We start from the raw sequence: 21,962 nt of genomic DNA on the forward strand, positions 1-21,962 counted from the left end.
CTCCTCCAGAGAGCAATTCAGAAGAGGTAAATTCTTGCATTTTAAAGTTAGATTATGTGAATACTGCTAATTAAATATTCCTAAATTTCAAGGACAAAATGCCCCAAATTTATTTCAGAGGTGCCTTTAAGACTTACCTGAAGCCTGTGAAAATCAGAAGGCAAACATGCAGGGACCTCCGAATGAGTCTTTCCATTTCAAAGGAATTTTAATGAGTTAGAGATGCTTTTTATCTACACTGTACCTGCATGAATATAATTCAAGAGAGCTATAGATGAAAATAGATATCACTTTATGTTACCTACTGATATATGTAAAATTAATTTATGATTTCAGGTTAAAGGAATACACTAATTTCTGTATCTTAAGAAAGGGTTTGTCAATTCCTTATTATTTGTCTCCATATAAAGCTAAAATCAGGGGCTGTAGTTAATGAGTCTAAGGCTCAATTTAAGACCTACCTATTCAGTTTGTTAGCATTACATGTATTTCTTTTTATTAGTTTTACAAGCACAAATATGAATTGGTATGCAAGATTTCTTTCAATTTCACTCATTCACACCATTAATAATATGTCTCTTTTCCCTTTTTTCCTTCCAAGAATATTTGCAACTATAAGTCACAAAACCAATGTGTTTTTGTGCATGCTTTGTGTGTATGGCTGACCATAGGTTCATATAGGGCACAGGGCAAATTGGAAGCATTTAAATTTGCCTTACTCCATCTGCAAAATCAGTGGTACTTAATTGTAGATCAGTGTGTTTTCCTGAAAAGATACTTTTCCCTGTGTTTTTATGCCTTTCAGGTGCAGAACTACACATAAATAAGTCAAGGACATACTTAAAATCTAAAGTTAAATATAATCTACTCCATTCCATCTTTTAAATACATATATTTAATACATATATTTAATATATACAATGCCTTAGATTTATCTGTATGAAAATTCGCTGCTGTGAACTATGGTTGTGTAAAATATCTAATCCTTTAATTGGTAACTCATAGGTAAATTGTAGTATAATATTATGATATTCGCTTATATTTGAAATTCTTACTAAAATGAAATTCTTACTAAAATAGAATTATTTGTATCTTGCTTTCCAGGTGTTGTAGAATAAAACTGCCGAACCAACCTTGATGCTTATGAACAATTTTATAAATTCTTGAGGGCATATTTTACTAAAAAATCCCCTCACAGACTTAATTTTCTTTAATTTTAGTTGATGAGAAAATTACATACATTTTGTGTCATTGCAGTGCTCTTTCAGTTCTTGATATTTTGGAATAGTTAATTTAAATGAGTCAAAATTCCCTGAAAAATTATTAAATACAGTAGGTGGAATGATCTGTAAATGAAATTACTCACATAATAAATCCAGCAGTTTGTTAAATCTCCATTTTAGAGAAATGCATAATATTTTTCTTTATGTCAGGTGGCACATTTCATTTATCTTTCTTCTTGAAATTCCCTGTGGTCCTGTGTTTGTCTTCTGTGCAGCTACTGCTTTTCAATTCTTTGCTATTTAGAGCTAGAAAATGAAAAAAATCCAAATGTATTCCTTTCTATTTCACCTCACTCCCTGGAAAAAAATAGGGAGAAAATATTAGGAACTAATTTCTAGGCGTAGGGAAAATAAGAAAATAATTGGGAGCAGGCAGGATGGAAGAATCAAAAGCAAACCTTGATAATCTTGCTGCCTTTTCCAGTGACTGTCTCATGAGATGTAGATTTCAGCAGTAGATTTCTTTCTCTTTGTGGTTTAGCAAATCTTTTGAAACAGTCTCCCCTTGTATCCTTGTAACCAAATAGAGACGACAGGGACTGGATGGGGGGACTGCAAAATGTATGGAAAACTAATTGAACCAGTAAATTCTAGGGGTATTGTTTCTTGGTTCCAAGTGTGACTGGGAGCCAATGGATACTGAGGATGAATACGAAGGCCCACACTATCCAGCTCTATCCATCACTGGATAACAAACTGGGATGCAGCTGCAGCAAGTTTGAGGGTGATGCGAAATGATGGGAGAACAGTTGATGTGTGGATTCTAGTACTGCTACACAGAGGGACCATTAGAATCTGGAGGCACATAAACAGGAAGCTCATAAAGTTCAGGAAAGACAAATACTTTGTCTGCAGAAATTCCTGCAGAATCCTGCACTTTGCCTTGAATAAAGCCATTTGTGAGTACTCTTGGAACTGACTGAGTAAAAACAAGCTTTACAGAAAGCACCCAGGTGACTGAGTGGAGAGGCTGACTAAGAGTTAAAAGTGTGGTCTTGCAGTAAAAATATCAGACTGGAGTGTATGAGCACCAGTATAGTCACCAGGTCATGGTCATTATTCCCTCTTCAGCACTCATGTGGAAAATTGTGTGTAGTTTTTGTGTCCTCCACCATACAAGAGAGATATTGCAAAATGAAGCAAGTTCAGGGAAAGGACACATTAAAGGCCCAGGGGCTGGAATATCTTTTAAACAAGAAGAGGCTGAGTGAGGCTGGAGGAGACAGAAGGGTAGAAGGGATCGTTTACTAATTTGAACTGAGAAAAATAAGATAAGTTATTCCATTCCACATTTCAAGGAGAAAAAAATATACTTTCAATGTCCTCTGTTGCCATATTCTCTGTTGTAAGGGGAAAAGTAGAGGTATAATTACTGAAAAACTTGCATTCATACTTTTTTCCTCAAATTTGCAGAATAATACCACAATGTCTTCTTAGAGGTATCAGGAACCCTACAATTACAATTTTTATAATAATCCTGCGTGTATGAAAAACCTAATCAAATGGTGAATGTTTAATCTTTCTAGTGTTTTAGAGGAACCATTAGGTGTGAATGAAATATAATGTCTAGCATAATAAAGGGGCTTTATTAGAAAGACTGAATCCCAAAGAAAAGTTTCAAACAAGTTGCTGCTGATGGACACAGCCTGCATGATACAGAAGTGATCACACACACACACACAACCCATTGTAGCTGCAGTCTTGAGCCTTAGGTCCCAGTCCTCACCTCTCAAAATGAGGACTTAGCACAAGTTTCAGATGAAATTACTGCAGATATAATTAATCAGTGTCACCAGAAAAAAAAAATCTTTTTTCTCCTCCTTAATCAGTAAAGAGAAATAGTTTTTTGCTCAGCAACTGTGTTTTCAAAGAGAATGAAGAATCCAGAATAAATTAAATCATTACTTGGCTTTCTGACTGCGAAGACTGCTATTATCCTGGAATAATGGATCCTGTAATGTTTTAACAGCAGCTGAAATAAGGAGGAAACAGCGCTGGCAGACATTCCTTTCTGTTCATGCCTTCTATCTGGAAAATGTTTATAAATTTATATTCATGTCAAAATTATAGTAAGCTCTTCTTTATATTGCTTTGCCATTTGGTCAGTGCCAACAAAAATACCCTACTTCTATATTTTTATTATGGTGAAGTGCCTTAGTAAGGTTGCCTTTTTCCCCACAGAAGTGTGAGGTCTTTTACTCTCAAACCCGTACTATTATTTCATCATAGAATTCTCCTTTCTCTAATTCATTAGTTTCTCCTTCAGAGAAGTAGAAGAAATATAATCTGAAGGTCTTATACCTGAGAACTTGTTCTGCACAGTGCAGTAGCTGACTCTAAATACACTGTTCATTGAAAAGAAAGTCGAAATTTTGGGGTTTTTTTTCTTATAAATTTTAGCAAGTTCTATGTAAACACATGTTTTTGATAGATTGCTCTTTTATTGCAGCTGGTCACTGTGGCTCACCAGACCCAATTGTAAATGGCCATATTAGTGGAGATGGTTTCAGTTATCGTGACACTGTAGTCTACCAGTGTAATCCTGGCTTTCGACTTGTTGGTACATCTGTCCGAATTTGCCTACAGGACCACAAGTGGTCTGGACAAACACCTGTTTGTGTCCGTAAGTACAACTAATTTTTCACTGAATTGTTGCTACTATTTTAAATGTAATTAAATATTAAGAGTGGATTGGATGCTCAAAACTGTTTGGGCTCAGACCAGATATTTATTGGACCTGTTGTCATTTACAAGGGTTGTTATGATCCAGTTTCTAACCTAGCACAGACTTTTCAATATTTCCAGTAACTCTTGATATCTGTTGTTTCAGAAATGGATGTTGTTTCAGGGATGGAATAGGCACTGAAGGAGTTTGAATAGCTGGTTGCAACTGTGTAACATAATCTTTCTCTTTCTCTTTGTCCAGGCATAGTTGTTACGGCACGTATGGGCTTGCTGAGCCTCTCCTGTATTTTTTTCACCAAGAGTAAAAAATTCCTTTGTATATTTTCATTGCTTAAAGGACAAAGCTGGGCTAGTGTTCATCTGTGCATTTCAGATGGTGACTGCCTCTTTTTGCAAATTGGCCTCAAGTTGACTTACCAATGCAAGCTAAGGCATGGCATTGGATAGTGTTACATCTGTTAGAAGAGATGTTAACTTTTTTATAGCCTTTAATATTTTCTCAATTCATCTGTTTTTGAAAATCCCATAATTAAGTGCTAGAATTGCAGAGTCTTTCCTTCTCTAGTTCCTTCTTAATTTGTGTGGCAGATTATCTGACATTTTCTGAACCATCAGCCATTTAATCAGTCAAGTCAAATTTTTCCGGTTTTTATTTTACTACTTTATTATGTAGTTGATTTTATTTCCTTTTAATTTCAATTTTATAAAGAGGCCCATTTTTATAAATATTTTTTTTATTTTTAATGGAGAATTTATATCAACTATTTCAGTGTTGCATTTTTTAAGATGTTTGCAATTCAGACATAACTATTGTCTACACAGGGAGAGTCATTGAGATGGTCAGCTTTTCTGTTCAATGAATACCAAATTTCTAAATGTTCAGTATTTTCTTTCTTAGGGTAAAATGAAAATTTGTACATGTGTACAGTGGCAGAAAATATCTGCCAAGTATCATTGCCCTTTTAAAATCCTATTTATATCTTCAAGAAATCAATCAATCTTGATTTCTATTCATTAAAGGAGTCACAAATAGCATTGTTGCTATTAGTGCATTCATTTGATTGTTCAGTGAATAAAATCCATCCAAAGAAAGGGGCAAAGCTGAAAGGGGTGTGGCATGTGAGGGGCAAGAGGCTGCTCCTTCTTATATGGATGTTATCATTACCATTATGAGAAGAACTGGCATCAGTTTCTGTTATTAGAGTTTGCCTAATGATTTCCATTGCAACATGGTTTTATTTTGCTTAGAACACTACCATACTAAAAAAAACATATAAGATGATTGGGTTTATGTCAGCATTCAAAGTCCAGGGGACTTTCCTCCTTTGATTAATTTATTTAAGAAATTCCCATAAAAATGAGACTCATATTTCTGAGAGGTAAAGTGAAAACATACTGTTCACCAATGCTAGAAATGTGTTCTACTGAAATATTTTTTGACTGAGCATTGTGGAGCCTGAAGTAGAAATATGGCTATTGACCTTGGCTGGATGCCAGGTGGCCACACTCACTCCCCTCCTCAGAAAGGCAGGGGAAAAAAATAAGATGGCAGCTTGCTAAAACAAAAGGGAATGGTTGCATGCACAAGCAAAGAAAATAAATTTTTCATTTTCTACTTCCCATAAACAACAATGTCTGGCTGTGTCCCAAGAAAGAAGGCATCAGCATGTGTAACAGTTGCTCCAAAACATGTGTGTAAATAAGGGATGATACCTCTCCTCCTTCCCTGCTGCCACCCTGCCTTGCCCCTTCCTCCTCCTCCTCCCTCTTAGTTTTCATATCTGAGCAAACATCATATGGTATGGAACATCCCTTTGCTCAGCTGCCCTGGTTATATCCCCTTGTGAGGTTGAGACACTCCCAGCCTACTGGTGGGAAGGTGGAATGCTGGGGAGACAGCAGTGATGCTGTGCAGTGCTGCTCAGCAACAGCAAAACAATGGGGTGTTCTCAACACCTTTCTAGATAATGATGCAAAGCACAGCACTGTAGGACATCCATCTCAGGTAAATCAAATATAATGGCAGAGACATTGCAAAGACAGGGGAGATGCCCCTGAAAATTTTCCCACATTGGTCTTTATTTTGTGAGCTTTTTACAGAACATCCACTCTTTCTATATGTTTAATTACCTTTGAAAGGATTTTTAGATTTGTAAAGTACCAGACACTGTAGTCTTAAAAAACAATGCCTAAAGAGGCACTTAACAGCTCTCCACCCATGACTCCCTAACATTCTTAGTTTCATATACAAGTCAGCCTTCTTCATCTTGCAAAATTTGTGGCACACAGGTCTTTCCCCATTGCCCCCTTTCTTTCTCTACTGGATAATCAGCTGGACTACACTTTAGCCAAGTATTTTCTGAAAGGTCTTTCACTTGCTGCTTATTGAGAGTTAACAGGAAATGATTTCTGCTTAGTTCCTTGTGAGTAGCAGCACAACAGAATCAAAAGAAAAAATAAATCCGTGTATAGGTTATTTTTTCAAGTACTGTAAGCATCACTAGTACAGAGTTGAGAAGTTCTGTGTTTGTGCATGTGTGTATATGTAGATTCTGATTTTACATTGTTAGAATCTATGCTTTTATATCTTTTTCTATAATATTTTCATATCTCATCACATGGAAAACTAGAGCTTGACCATAATAAACTTACTTTGTAAGTTCTGTTTTGGCAAACTCAACACATATAATATATAATGGGAAAGATTTACTCCCAAAAATTATTTGTTTGTAGTCATAAGAAAATCAGATTGAAACAATCACTACTTCAGCAAACCAATGCAAGATCTTTGAAACTGGAATGCTTCAGAACTCCAGAATGTCCTGAAAGAGTGCATCAAATTTGTTTGGCTCTACTACATGTTTAAGTTTGCTGGGAAAAAATATTTTCCTTTATTTGTATTAGTAGGAATTTTAAAATGCATTTTTAAAGGTCTAATGCATATCAGATGTGTGTAAAAATGCACATATTAAATACACACACACACATATATATATAAATATAGATTTAGATTTATTACAACTTTCAACATAAGGTAACAAAATAGTGCAGTTAGGAATTCTCAATAAATATATGCTATTATTGTTCTTGTATGTCTTGTATAAATATCAAAGACAAATTCAGAAGCAGGGAAAAAACTGAAGTCAAAAACCAAATGCCAAAGATTCCAACCTGCAACTGGTTCCATGGATCAGTACCTTTTACTTTGATGCTAACCTGCCTATTTTTTTTCTAACAGCAATCACATGTGGACATCCTGGGAATCCAGCTCATGGAATGACTAACGGCAGTGAGTTCAATTTAAACGATGTGGTGAATTTTACCTGCAACACTGGATACTTACTTCAGGGTGCTTCTCGAGCACAGTGTCGAAGCAATGGGCAGTGGAGTAGCCCTTTACCCAACTGCCGAGGTAAGAGTTTTACCTGGCCTTAAAATGCTTGGATATAACTCACAAGTCTGTGCTTTAGGACCTTATTCTCACCTTTATCTGAGTTTCTGCATTTCTGTATTGGAGATTGTTGCTATGGCTGAGTACTGGGGAAGCCGAGATTTTCCAGTATTTTTAACTCAAAGTTCTGAGATGGCAATCTTCAGCATTTAGTTTATAGTCATATAAAGTGAACTTTGTATCACAAAAGTTATATTACATCAAGAAATCATGGTTGCCTGTCTAGCCTGAATTAGGTGCATTTTAATATAGTTTTCATAAATGGTCATTATGAAAGTGAATATTTATGTATCAAAACATTATAAATTCTCTGTTTTCCTACCAATACCTGACAAATGTTAAACCTAATTTTTCTTGCCCCACAAAAAAAAAAAAAAAAAAAAAAAAAGGCAAAAATTAAGATTTAATTCTGCTTGGGTTTTTTTTTGCAAAGACATCTGAGTTTGATTCCTGGTGTGCTGTGGGTAAGGTGAACATATTTGAGAAACGAGAATGAAGCAAAGATTTATGTTATGAGAAAAAAAAACCAAACATTTTCAAACACAATCTACAATACTCAGATTGAATTCTTTATCCGGACCCCTGTAATTAAGATTAAAACTCTCTGAAGTTAACCTTTTTTTATTCCTTCCATTTTTGACCAATGTTTTTATTTATTTTCTTTAATTTTTGGCTATTGTTGCAGAATATGGAGCTGGCATCTCATCTTTGGTCTGTTCCACCAATATCTTGATCAGACACCTAAAATCTGTTCACTAGTTTAGTATTTTTATGTTATATGCCCCAAAATAACCTCTACTGGTATAGTACATGCTTTCTCAATGCTGAATCCCGTAAGATACTGATATTTAATGATATTGTGAATAATTTTCTTTTGAGACATTGAGGCAGATTGAGCATCTTCTAGCCCAAATCATAGATGCAAACTGACAGAGAAGTGAAGGCAGGACATGAGGTAAATCATGTAAGATATACTGAAAGATCTCAAAGGCCTGTGGAAAACATTCTGAGATACTCTATATCCTTCAGTGCCCTTTTTGTGAAGGCTCTGGAAGGGAAAGTATTTTAATAGCTCTAATTTACAAATGTTGTTCTTGGTCATATTCAAAGCTGGAATTATCTGGGTTCGTTTATAAATGTTAATAACAGTATTAATTACCAAACATGTAAACCACAAACAAATTAAAAAATGCTTAGTGTCTGGAAAGAATCTGATGGCTATTTCTGCTATGGAACATGCAAAGAAATAGAACAAAAATTTATCCAGAAATTCAGTGGTTACTAAACTTTTCTTGAGTATTTTTTCCCACTAGAAAAATATTAGAACAATGTAAATACTATGCTTTTTGTTCTTTGAATAGACTTTTATGAGCTAAAGGAAATTGCAGGCAGCAAAGTCATTCTAAGGATACAACATTGGGATTAAAGATCATGTAATCAGAACTTAACGTCAGCTATTGTACTTTTATTATCTCCACCTGTTGGTTTATTAAAAATCTTATTGTTCTACAACTGTTGTTTCTAAGAATAATAATTATCTTTGGTGATTAGCTCATCATAATGTTTCAGAGATAGCTGATGCAATTTCAGGCTCAGTGTGTGTGGAATTAGATCTTTCATTCTCATTAAAACAATAAAGAGATGGCAATTCCCTCAGTCACTACCCTCAGAATTTATTCAAGTGAGTTAACTAACATAGCAATATAATTATTGGAACAGAGAAACAAGAGTTAGCAAACTGTTCCTATTTAGGTACATGTATTTCTTTTCCTTTTATGCTGTTTTCTTTTGCTAGACCTAAGTGTACAAGCCTGTCTGTCTCATCTTTGAGGCATTTAAGTAAGGTTTTAGTTGTTGGAAGCACATACCTTTTCACTTATACTGTGAATGCAATCATAATCTGCTCTGTTTGACTGCCAGAGGAAGAGATAGAACAGCTTTATTGAAGTTCAACCCCATTTACAAGCTGAGTTACTCAGCTATTTACATTGAATTCCATTACATTTATTAAAAGGAAAACAAATATAAATGAAGCAAGGAAAAACAATGCAAAGACTGGGAAGGTTTTTAAAAAGAACATAAGATTTAGGATGCTTACAGTTAATACAACATTATTTCAGTGGTCTCTCCTATCTACTTTTGTTTTCCTTTTAAAATTTTTTCACAGAAATTTGAGTTTGATTGAGGCCAGTTTATGGTCTGAAACCTTGTTTAGGGAGGTTGCTTTTCTGAAAGGAGTGAGTATTATAGATGCAGCTCTGCCAAGATCCATTCATTTAAAAATTGTAAACTCCTACCAGAATGGAGTGGCTCATAATTCTCTTAGCTTAGTGTCTACAGTTTTGTCTATTCTCATGCAGGTGGTAAGAAGCTGGACTTTTGCCTTTCACTCACTGTTTCTTCACTTCATTCTTCTCTTCACTTAGTATTTCTTTCTCTATAGCAACATATATTTTTCGGTGACTGTCTTTTATCTCTTCCATCATGAACTGCAAGGATCCACCTAATTTTGTCATCTGCTCCATGCACCCGCTAAAACCCAGAGTGCTTTGCTGCTAATCATGACAACACTGCAGCTGCTCACCTCTGTGACACAGTTTAACTGATTTAAAGGGCTTGAAGAAGTTGTCATGAAGTTTGCAATTTGTCCAAGAAATCTCTCCTTATGGAGAGTAATATACTGTGTAAAGTAACAATAACTGTGGTAAATGCATTTGTGCACCAGAAGATATTTAGTTGTGCTGTAAAGGGAATATTCAATATCCACTTCAGCTAAACCCTATCAGTGTTAAGAGTAGTTCTATACCATTCTCCCAGTACAGGCATCTCTGATCAAGAAATGTCGTGGATTTGTCCTTCAATTATATGAAAATTTAAAGTGCTGCAATATAATTGTCCTGATAATTTGTATTGTTTCTCATTTTAAGTTAGGATGGTTGGTTGACCTTGCAGTTTACAGTTTCTCTCTGCTGTTCCTGCTCACTTTTCTTCTGTGCAGGGTGTTCTCCACAGGCTTCAGAGAGTATCTACTCCCTAATGCACTGCCTTCTCCTGTAAACTCTGCTCCCTTTCTTACTTCTCAGTGTTGTGTGTGTGGCCTCCTCTCTCTGGTGTATTCTGCCCGTTCCTAAATATACCTTCAGAGAAACAAACTTTTCTCATGGCTCACCTCTGATTTGAAGAAAGACTGAGAACTGGGGTGTACAGCTAAGGGGAGAGAAGGCTCAGGGGAATATTGCTTGTTATCTATATGTATCTAAGGGACAGTCTAAAAAAAGAGGGCCAGACTTCTCAGTGGCGCTCACTGGAAGTATGTGATGCAAAGGGTACAAAAGCAAGCATAAGAAAAAGCTTTTTAAATGTGAGGGTGAAAAAACACCTAAATAAATTTCCTAGAGACATTGTGGATTTCCATTCTTACAGCTGTTCAAAACCTAACTGGTTTTTCACTGGGAAAACTGTTTAGTTGTCACTTCCAAGTTCAAGTATTCTTCTGTACATATTTTGTCTAAAGACTATATATGTACACCAACAATATTCCTATGTCGAATTTTGTCTTAATTAATTGATTAGAACTTACCTAAAGCAAGTATTAGAATTTTTTCTGGCATAAGCCTTTACTTCTAAAATTGTGTTTTATCTATGTGTGGAAAACATTTGTTTTGAAGTTCAGTGTTAACAATTAATTATGAATTTTTTTTACAAAGAAAGTAAATCTTCCAGCTCTTTAAATATCCTGCTGGGAAAGGATTGATTCCTGGCAAACCTGTATCATTTAATTCAACTGAGATTTTACATATGACCTTTCTTTCAAACTCGGTTGAGTTCACCTGAGTCAGTAATGAACTGGGCTTCATTTGGCTGAGACTGTACAGCAAGTGCTACAAATTAAAGATTACTGCTTGAAGGTATTGCAGAAATTTTATTTTATTTTATTTTATTTTATTTTAGTTTAGTTTAGTTTAGTTTAGTTTAGTTTAGTTTACTTTAGTTTATTTTTGCTGAAACTGGGCTGTTATGTGTGCATGCAAAACCTTGATATTTCTGGAAAATAAAGCTGAGGTAGTTCTTAGGCAGCCTTTTGCAGTGATTGCTTCTGTCTGTTGTGTCAATAATAGGTTATAGTTCTTAGGCAGCCTTTTGCAGTGATTGCTTCTGTCTTACTATGATTACTATTAAGTAATCAGTGACAGGAAATTTAGTAAGGAAATTAAATGGGAGGTTTTAGATAAGAAAAAAGTAATGCACACAAAAGATCACATTTGCTATTTAAGATCTGTACTTGTATGAAAAAAAAAAAAAAAAAAAAAATTAGTGTTTGTATATCCTAAATGCATTGCAAGCACTGGATTGCTTTGCAATGATATTTCCCCTTACTCCAGAATGCTTTTGTGTATGTTTTGGCCCAGCAAGTAAAACCTTTTGTCTCTGAAAGTCTACATATTTTTTAGTATTTTATTTGGACCTGTGTTCCGAGGTAATGTAATTCTTAAAATACCCATGGCTTGGGGAAACTATGTTCCCACTGTTTCTGTCACAAGTTAAAAAAGACCATGTTGTGATGTTAACTTTGTGAGATAGAAACCCCAAATTTTTTGAATTATTTAAACATTAATATCTGGTTTTTAAATTGTATTTAATCCTTTTGATGGACTCAGTATTTTCTAAAGATTGGCAATAACCTTTTCTGGAATGTGAAGGTCTCTGAAGTATGACTACATTCATCGTTTAAATTCATCATTCTCCACATGGACTCTATCTTTACTTTTATATATTTGATAGAGAACAGGTCAAGTATTTGGTTTACTTGCCTTTAAACTGAAACCAAATGGCATCAGAAAAATTACAATACCCAGATCTCTATTCTCTGCTGCAAACCTGTCTGAGTAGAGCTTGGTGTAGCCTGATGTGCTACCCCAGAAGTAGTTATGACTATATTAAATCCTAAGCCAAGTATGTTCACTGAGGTTTTTTTTCCCATTAGCAGTTTGGAACCACTTTTCATTTAGTCTTTGGAAGCACAGAAAGCCAATCTCCATTCTTTCTACTTGTCATAATAACTCCTTACCACAAAAATGAGAACTGAATGAGGTGGTCTCATCAGGACTCTGCACTCCTGATTGCACTGCAGGTCATTTTTCCATATATTATGCTTCCAGCAAGAGCTGCTGTTTCTTTCTATGCTTGAAGCTGTATTAAACACCACACTTTGTGCCTGTATTAAGGTAGACTCATATGCATCATCTGTACCAGGAAAAGTGGATATCCTTTGCCACTGTTTTCTTCAGAATTCTTTTATCTTTTTATAAATGAGATTTAGGAGCTTTTCTCCTGTTAGAAATAAATTTCTTAAGACCAGAAACACTTTGATGGGAAGATCCATTGGGCAAAGTTGCAGAGGTTTGAGTTAGCTCACATTCTCCAGCCTGTATCTGTAAGTCCAGGCTATTTGTTAGTAATAAAGAATTCAGGTTTCTATTTATACTGCATTTGTGCTGAATTTCCAACTTGAAAGGTTTATCTTTCTTTATCTCATTGGTCTTAGATTCTTGAAAAGTTTAATTGGGCTTTTATGTCTTATCAGGATACTGGTATCTACAAAGAATTGCTAATTTTATTGTGTTCTATTTAGTGGCTATGTCATTTGAACCAGTGGTAATATGTTCCACTCCTTCACTGACAAGAAAAATAACCTTTCTGATGGCATCTGATAGATTGAGATTGGTGACCAATCATCCAAAGATAAAGCAGTTCTGAATTTAAGCAGTTTTCAATCTGTGTAGTCAAGGATTTGTATAAGCCGAAAAATGCATTTCATTCAGTTTTGTTTTTTCCAAAGTCAGAGGCCTTTGTTGTGACTTATTTACACTTAAATGTCAGATATGCCTAATCTGCTCATATTGATAGCATGTTGATATTCTTCAGAAGGATAACTTGCACTTGAGTGAGTTTCCTTAACAAGGAGGTGAGGTGCCCTGGGAGATGCCAAACGGTGTCTGAGATATTTACCTGATCTGGCAGAGATGCCCCCCTCTGCAGTGAAAACAGCCTGGGGATCATGAAAAGACATTTCAAAAGGTAGCGAGGCAGCTGAAGAGTTCCTCATCCTGGTGAAAAACAATACTCAGATTAATAAAGATTAATAAAGATTAATAAAGGCTCTGAAGAAAAAGACTTTAAGTCACGATCCCAGAGTTTGTACTAGTCTGACAAAACCTATTGTGTTAATACTACTTGTACATAAATGCCCAAAAATTAATTTTGCATACAGAGAAACAAGAGAAAAATAACAGGTAAGTACTTTATCTTTCTGGTCAATTTGCTATTGCAATACCCAGCAAAATCTGAGAAGTTTTCATTCGTGTTTATTGTTGACTTTGCATTGTCCTTTACTAAAATTCCATTTACCGGCAATTTTGTCATTATGCTTTCATAAACAGAGCTTTCTTTCTTTTTATAGGCAGCATTTTTAAAAACTTATCATAAAACCAGAGTGAATACTTTTTATTCACTCTAGAGTGTTAGTCCCTAAACATTTTCTAGATACCAACATTAATGCAATACTATTCCCCTAAAAAAATGTTTAAAAATCTGTTTATAAGATCTGAAATTTTATAAAAAATCTTAAGATTGTTTCTTTCAAGAAAAAAAGATCAAGAAACAAATTATGTGAATTATGTACTTTTTGATGATCATTCAACTTCTTAACAGAAAGCTGCCCTAGAGGACTCTGACATGGTCTTTTAACTTCTTTGTCCTCAAGTGTTTGAATCTATTCAGTGTGAGGTCCCAAAGTTATTCGGGCAGATTTGGAGTATTCTCCAGCTTTTCTCAGAAGACTTAACCAAGACTGACAGAATTCATTTCCCATGCAACTCTTGACAGGTGTCATTGAGAGAGAGCAATCTCCATCTACTCTCCCTGTGATTTACAATTGAGTCCCCAGGGTGAAAGGCAATTGGGGAAATACTGCCTTACTTCTGTATGCCAGCCAACTCAAATTCTTTTCTAAAGTACTACTTACTGCAGCCATTCTTAACAGCAGCACATTTGTGTATATATTTAAAAACTGATAGCTGATCTTAAGTGGCACTGCAGGCATAATTGTGGTTACTTTTTAACTTGAGGGATCGTATTCTCTTGCATAATCATTTGATAAGACTTTATATATGATGCAAGGATTATGTTCACAGAGCACATGCTTAAATTATGCATTTGGTGACTGTTTTGTATTTCATTCATCACTGAGCTGTCTAAACAGATACTGCTGGTATTGGAGTGAAAACTCTGAATCACACAGAAAAATTGATACTTTGGGATTGCAATATATTCCTTGAATATTCCATATTTCTGGTCTGCATTTAGAATTAACTTTTTCTGTTCTCCCTATTGACTTGCAAAAATAGTTCAGTTAGAATTGCTTTTGGGTAGCTTTGGGCCAGCATATCTTCATGCAGAAAAGTTCATTTTAATTTCTAATACTGAATTTCTCACTTTCCATAAGTGAGCTTGGCATGATTACCTGTTAAACCAAAGATTTAATTTTAAATAGTATATTTGATTTTGTTTTATGTTAATAATCTCAACCTCACGAAAAATAGGGACAACTCTTGTGAATGCTGTTTAAAAATTAACCTAGGGAGATAATTGAATAATCCATAGGATGAGAATATTTGATAATAGTTGCATTCATGAATCTACATAACCTTCAATAATATGAGAATTTTTAACATGCATCAGATCTTTCTTCTATTTAAGTAGAGTATTCTGAGATTAAAATAATTTTAACTATTACTTTCAATGTTCTCTTTCAACTAATCTAGTGCATATTTGAGTTCGATAGCAATGATTTTCTCTAAATTGCAGTGAAAAATAAGCATTTTTGGTTTATTTGGTTTTTTTTTTTGTTTTGTTTTTTTAAAATAAATCCTAAAATGGCATTGCACTGTTTATTTTACTGCTTTTTCTCTTACATAATTTTTGTCTGTACAGTATTTGATTATCACTTTGATCCAGAAATAAATAAGTAGTCAATATTATAGTTAAAAAATAGCTCTTTCAGATATTCTGGAGTTCCCACAACTCCCAAATGAGATTTCTGTGTGGCTGATAGTCTATGATACTATGATGAGTTGTCTACATTTTTGCTCTGGAAGACACTTTCTATTAAAGGTTTGTGCCTGTAGATCTCTACTGTCCTTACCATTCCCTCAAAGAGAATACCAGAGCATCTGCAACTTCCTTCTCAGACAAAATAATAACAAAAACAAAACAAAACAAAACCCAAAACCAAACCAAATAAACAAACAACCTTAAAAACCCTGAAAAACAAAAAAACTTAAACAAATGCAAAAACCACCCCTAAAACCACCAAACGAAACCACCCAAAAATCCCACCAGAAAGTAAACTAAAATATAGATTGCATGAAAAAAGATTCTTCTTACATTGTAAGAAAATCTGATAAGCAGTATGAATCTTGTCCTATAGCTTGGGAAGAATTCAGTAGTATGTGTCCTCATGCAAATTTCCACTAATTTTGTGCATCCATTAGTTAAATTTTACTGTAAAAGTGGATGTCTTGTTTAAGCTGTGAATGCCCAGTTTTTAGTGCTATATTCCTTAGATAAAACAAATTTGGGTGATATTAAATGCAGGCTACTAAACATGCATCTGTACTGTGGATCTCTGTTGAGTACAACAAGGAGTTCAATTTGTACCAGGATAAAATTTCTAATACAGAAAAAATTTAAATATGATTGATATATTGATAAAATTATGGATATATTGATTGATATATTGATAAAATTATATTAATTCACCTTTGGAGTATTGACAGAAGAATGTAATTATTATATTTCCACAGGATTTTACATATATTTTTACAGCCATAAAGCACAATTCCATCTTTTTTTTAATCTGTGTAATTTAAGGGAAGAACAGCTCTTGAATGTGTAGTTGCTAGAACAGGTATCAGTGGAATGGAAAGGTGTTATTTTGCCATAGTTACTTTTTGGTACGCAGTTTCATTGCAAAATAGTGTACTGATTATAACATGGATATAGGTCTCAGGAAGACCTGAATTCTGTTCTCTAGCAATACAAATATTCCATACAGCCCTGGACTTCATTTTTTGATATGGTGGATCACAATAGTGATATTGTGTAATGGTGAGACTGGGAATCAAATTACTATTAAAAATAGTTTTAGCTTAATTGAAAGATTTTGAAGTATTCACTTCTGTGTTTGAAATTAAATCAATCTGTATTTTTAAATTAAACAGTACTTGGCACGGCAGCTGACTTGCTTCTACTTATTTAGATGGTTTTTCATTTGAACCAAGTGGCACATTCACAGGAATTGTTTGGAGCATGGCTCAGGAGTTAGCATGGACAGGAGGGTCATTCTTCATGAGCAGTTCAGAGAAATTCTCTCTGTTCTGGAGGGTAGCAGTGCACAATGGCATAGACTGAGCCACCGTCTACTGGCTTCATGCCAGAAAACAAGTGCTGACTTTCTTTAATTCACATTGATGCAGATGTGTATTCAAATGTTTAGGAACATGTATACATTTATGTGGAAAAATTAAGTTTAGGTATGTGTTTGTACACGACAGCTTATAACTATGCAGAGGATGCAGGCTAGTTCCAAAAGCAGAACTTTACAACAGCATCTATCCAGCACTACACTGTGTCTAATTGCCTAGGAAACAGGGTTAATTAGGATGCAGCATGTTTTGCTTTTGGGAATTGTGCTGGTTTCTGTAAGGATTGTATTGTGAGTACATATGAGCTCCTTCAGATCTAGCTTAATGTTTTGGTAAGGTAACATGTCAGTAGACTCTACATTCTACAGACTTTCACGTGTTCCTGTTCTACTATGATAGTTATATTGCCAGTGCAAGAATTAGACTTAGCTGACAAAGATGAGTAACCATGGGAAAAAAAGCAGTAACAAAGAATGTGTCATGTAAAAGAAAAAAGCATTTTCTCTTGGTAATACTTCTAGAGATCTCCAGAAGAAAGGATTTTTGGAGCTCATCAAAGCAAGTACAGAGACACAGACTTCCACATCCAAATTTTTCACAGTTTCAAAGAGCAGTGAGATGTTAGGGCTTGATATTTTTCCCTGTCTTATGGAACAGGGAAAAAATAGTCCAGAGCTAAAGAGGTATTTTTTTCTGTCAATGAAATCTTATGTAAACACATATTTAACCTGTAGTTATCTGATTTCTATATTAGATGTTATTGTTATAACATTATGTTTAAATAAAAGTTTTTAATATGAAATGTAAGTCGAACTATTATAATGTAAGCTGGATGTAACTTCTCTGGTGAATTATTTAAGGATTCACCATAAATCAAATAAGAATAGTTTCAGTTAGGAGACTGAAGTTTTATTACTGCTCAGGAACACAGAAAAAAACCCCAAACAATACAGCAAACTTGTCTCTTTTATTGAACATAATCATTCTACATAATACCTTTCTCATGTTTTGTGTGCATCATTGTAATACCTGATTTTTTACATATATTGAACTTTTCTGTGTAATTGTATTGTCAGTGATTTTAATAACAATTGATACATGAAAAGTAGGTTTCTTTATGCCAAAAAGAGTTTTTTTCTCCAAATATTACTTCTAAAATAATTTTTATGAGGGAAAACTTTAGATCCATATGAGACATTCTTTAGACCTAGGTATATGTTTGTTTAGAATTGTGAGGCTAAAATTATGAACATTTAACACTTTTAAGAATATTGCTTTAAAAGATAAGCATAAATAAATTAAAACTGCATTTTCTCCAGACTAAATTTTAGGATGTTAGAATTTTTATAAAATCCTGATGCTTTTTAACTGATTGAATGAAATGTCCCCTCAATGAATGAGTATTTGCACAAGATGCCTTGTTCTAGTGTATTGCCTAATGAGCACATTTAAATTTAATGTATGGTAAAACTTAAGCTTTTGAATAAAAAGAATAAAAAGCAGTCCATTGGAGACTATGTATATCTTACTTCTAGAATGATAATCCTATCTATATTCTTGTCTATTTATTTATTTTTAATGAAAATTGATTTGAAGTAAATGACATACTTGAAAGGTAGATTCCTGTGGTCCTTTGATGACTTTAATTTATTATAATAAATATATTTTAAGTAATTTTTTAGTTTATTCATACTGTTATCTTTAGAATGAAGATGGGAAGGGTGGAGCAGGTGTTTGTAACTTTTCATGTAGTTTTCAGATTAACAGACAGCAAAACTGGGTGTTTGAAAAAGTCCCTTCTAACCCTAGCTGTTAAATGATTCTATTACTCTGCAGTCACTGCCAAGTATAAAATGAAGGAGTGAGGAGGGTAGCTAGAATTTATATAAAAGCAAAACAGTCATGAAAATATCTATAATTTTTTAGGTTTTTATTGGCTGAAAAAATTATTTCACGCTTTTTGGTGCTTACCCTCACTCCTGCTCCCCTATCAAGTATTTCATTTTCACTGTTGTCCTTTTCCTGTTCTACGCAATAATAGCAGAACATTTCCTTAATATTTGAAGCAAATTTTCTCATTAGAGGAAATCTAAAAAAAAAAAAAAAAACAAACAGAAAATGTCAAAGTGTTATTTGAACTGTTCCTTCACATAAAAATTAGATAGAAGACCAAACTAAGCCTACCAAGGGAATGATGAAAATTCCTCCAATTTCTCTTTCATTTTTGAACCACTTGTATACTTGATACTACGTATCTTGTCCAAGATTTTTAAGAGAACTGGAGTAGATTGAAGTATTACTTTCAAAGCAAAAAGATCTAGTATCTTACTTACGAGTCAATATTTCTGATATTTAAAAGGAACCATAGATGAACCACAGTCAGGAGCTTCTATTGCAGCAATGAAAATTATTGCTAAAATTATTGCTGTTATGCCTCAGCAATGAATACTGTTTGTCTTACAGTGGTGAACTGCTCTGATCCTGGCTTTGTGGAGAATGCAATTCGTCACGGACAGCAGAATTATCCTGAAAGTTTCAAATACGGAACAAGCGTGGCATACCATTGCAAGAAGGGCTTTTATCTCTTGGGCTCATCTGCACTGACCTGTAAAGCTAATGGGTTATGGGATAGATCATTGCCAAAGTGTTTGTGTAAGTGTCTATTTGGTTAGATTAACATTAAAGAGTTGTACATGATTTTAAACCGTAATAGAAAAAAGAAGTCTAGCCATCTATTAAGGAACAATGTGGACTTTAAGATCAATAAATTACAAATGGTACATCTCAATAAAGAAAGATTAAGACAAAATATCATGCAATTTACTATTATTAAAAATGTATTTCCAGGGAGCTGTGAAACTATTTTTTCAAATGCCAGAAAGTCAACATTAATTTCCCCTATCGGTGAATCCTTGAGGTATCTGGAAACAGCTAGGGAAATATAAAATTATTATTTATTTGTTATAATTTAGAATGATAATTTAAGACCATTAATGCCTATATCAGATTTTTTTTTCAGACTCATTTTAGTATAAATGTGAAAACAAATCTGTGAAATATTGCATAGAAAAATTTTGCTCAAGAGGGTATTTTCATAACATCACTTCATATTTCCTCCATCACTTTCTGCTCAGAGAGGGAGAGAATCTGGTGGTTCCTATGATCAGTAAGCTTCATATCAAACAAAATAACAATTGACCAGAGTTTAATTTCCATTGAGATATTTTCCTTCTCTCATCACTGTTAATTTGCTGTCATGATTTCTGATTTGGAATACAATTAAAAGAAGTAATAAATAACATTGAAGTGTATTTTGATTTGAAACACATCAGATGTTTTTAAAGTTTTTGCTTTACAGAATTGCATTCTTTTACTAAAATTATTTATTTAATGGATTTAAACTTATATACCAGAACAATAAATGTCACTGGGTTGGTGAATTTATTTCCTTATTATATTTTCATGCTGCTTTTTATCTAATATTCACACTGCAGATTTGTTTTGATTTTTTCACAACAATCTATGCTCTCAATGTCTGTCAATAAGAGCTATAACCTGAAAAAGTGGGTTAATTCACATTTCAGTAGTAAAATAATTAGGGAAAATACAAAATTTTAAGTACAAAATAGCTGCATAATATTTTTTAGATTGGCCAGAATATTTACTGGTGACAGCATGTTCCTTACTTCTTGTATCTTAGAAAAATGAGTATGATTTAAAATGATAAAAAATTATCAGTAAGCCATTTCCCTCTTGCTCACTCTAGCTCATCATATTGCTATAATAATATTATAGAAGAAATAATTTATTTCATTATGTGGCTTAAACTGTACCTAGTTGTAGATATGGTAAAGCTGCTTACCGTATCGTATCTGCAATATAAAAGCACTTTACACCAATAGCCTTATTTGGTGTCCTCCTTTCTATTGCTAACCAAAACAAGGTGTGCTGTTTGTAGGGAAGGATCATGAATAGAAATTAATGAGGAAATAAATCTATATATTTTTAGAGAAAGGCTAAACTGAACAAGCTACTTTTACACATAGTTTTGTGCTTAATCTTACAAATGACCAATCAATCATTTAGAGCAACAAGAAAACTGAAGGTATGTAAGAGCTGAAATCCAGACAGATGTATATTTTGTGGGATCAGCCTTGTATTTAAAGATTCTAAAAGATTTTTTTCTGTGCTATGAGAACATATCATAAAGTTGTGTTCTTTTCTTTGTTAGCCATTTCTTGTGGACATCCTGGGGTACCTGCAAATGCAATCCTTTCAGGAGACAAATTTACATATGGCTCCGTAATTCACTATTCTTGCACGGGGGGTCGAAGGCTCATAGGAAATTCTACGAGGGAGTGCCAAGAAGATAGCCACTGGAGTGGAACTCTCCCTCACTGTTCAGGTACTTGTACCAACCATTATCTGAATGTCACCTTCCTATATGAGTAAGACTATTCTCACACATTTTTTTAGCCAAATATTTGTTTTATTTATTTTCCAGTTATATTTTCATTTCACCAATAACTGGTTATATTTTAATTTCACCAATAACCACTTTGCTGTATCACATCCATTTATTGAAATATTCTCATATTCATCTTATTCTCTTTGTCATTACTTCACAACTTCCCTTCTCAGACAGATGCTCTAATTGTATGCTGCACTGTGTAGAAGACACAGCAAAACAGGGTTTCAGACCTGGTCAAGTTTTGCTTAAAAAGGATACATGTGTTACATTATATTTTTATGGACACTGTTATGCGTAAACAAAGGTTGTTACATCAGAAAATATTGATTAAGAAATTCCACACCAAAGGTATTAAGGTAAACTTTGTACCTTTTGCTCCTCTTTTCACTTGCAGAAATATACTTTATTATTATTATAATGTGTGAACACCATAAATGTCTGATGTGTTCTTGGTGCTGTCAGGAAGTACAGGAACAGTTCATTGTCCCTAGACTATGCATATCTAAAAGAAGCCATGAAAAATCACACAGTTTTGTTGAAGTGAAGAGTTCAGGCCAGCATTGGCTGCTAAGGACACCCACATATTT

General features: G+C 34.0%; 1 protein-coding gene across 2 annotated transcripts in view; it reads left to right on the forward strand.

Annotated features, from left to right (window-relative positions):
• The window catches only part of CSMD1 (CUB and Sushi multiple domains 1), a 1,056,650-nt gene that overhangs the window by 998,005 nt on the left and 36,683 nt on the right, over positions 1-21,962 (forward strand). For both annotated transcript variants that reach the window (XM_039715657.1, XM_039715658.1), the window contains exons 53-56: positions 3,733-3,906; positions 7,207-7,380; positions 19,368-19,556; positions 21,136-21,309. In XM_039715657.1, coding sequence (XP_039571591.1) covers positions 3,733-3,906; positions 7,207-7,380; positions 19,368-19,556; positions 21,136-21,309 — 711 coding nt within the window. The remainder of the gene's footprint in view (positions 1-3,732; positions 3,907-7,206; positions 7,381-19,367; positions 19,557-21,135; positions 21,310-21,962) is intronic.

The sequence above is a fragment of the Passer montanus genome, unplaced genomic scaffold (genome assembly GCF_014805655.1).
Source record: "Passer montanus isolate IOZ18808 unplaced genomic scaffold, ASM1480565v1 scaffold34, whole genome shotgun sequence".
Taxonomy (NCBI): Eukaryota; Metazoa; Chordata; class Aves; order Passeriformes; family Passeridae; genus Passer; species Passer montanus.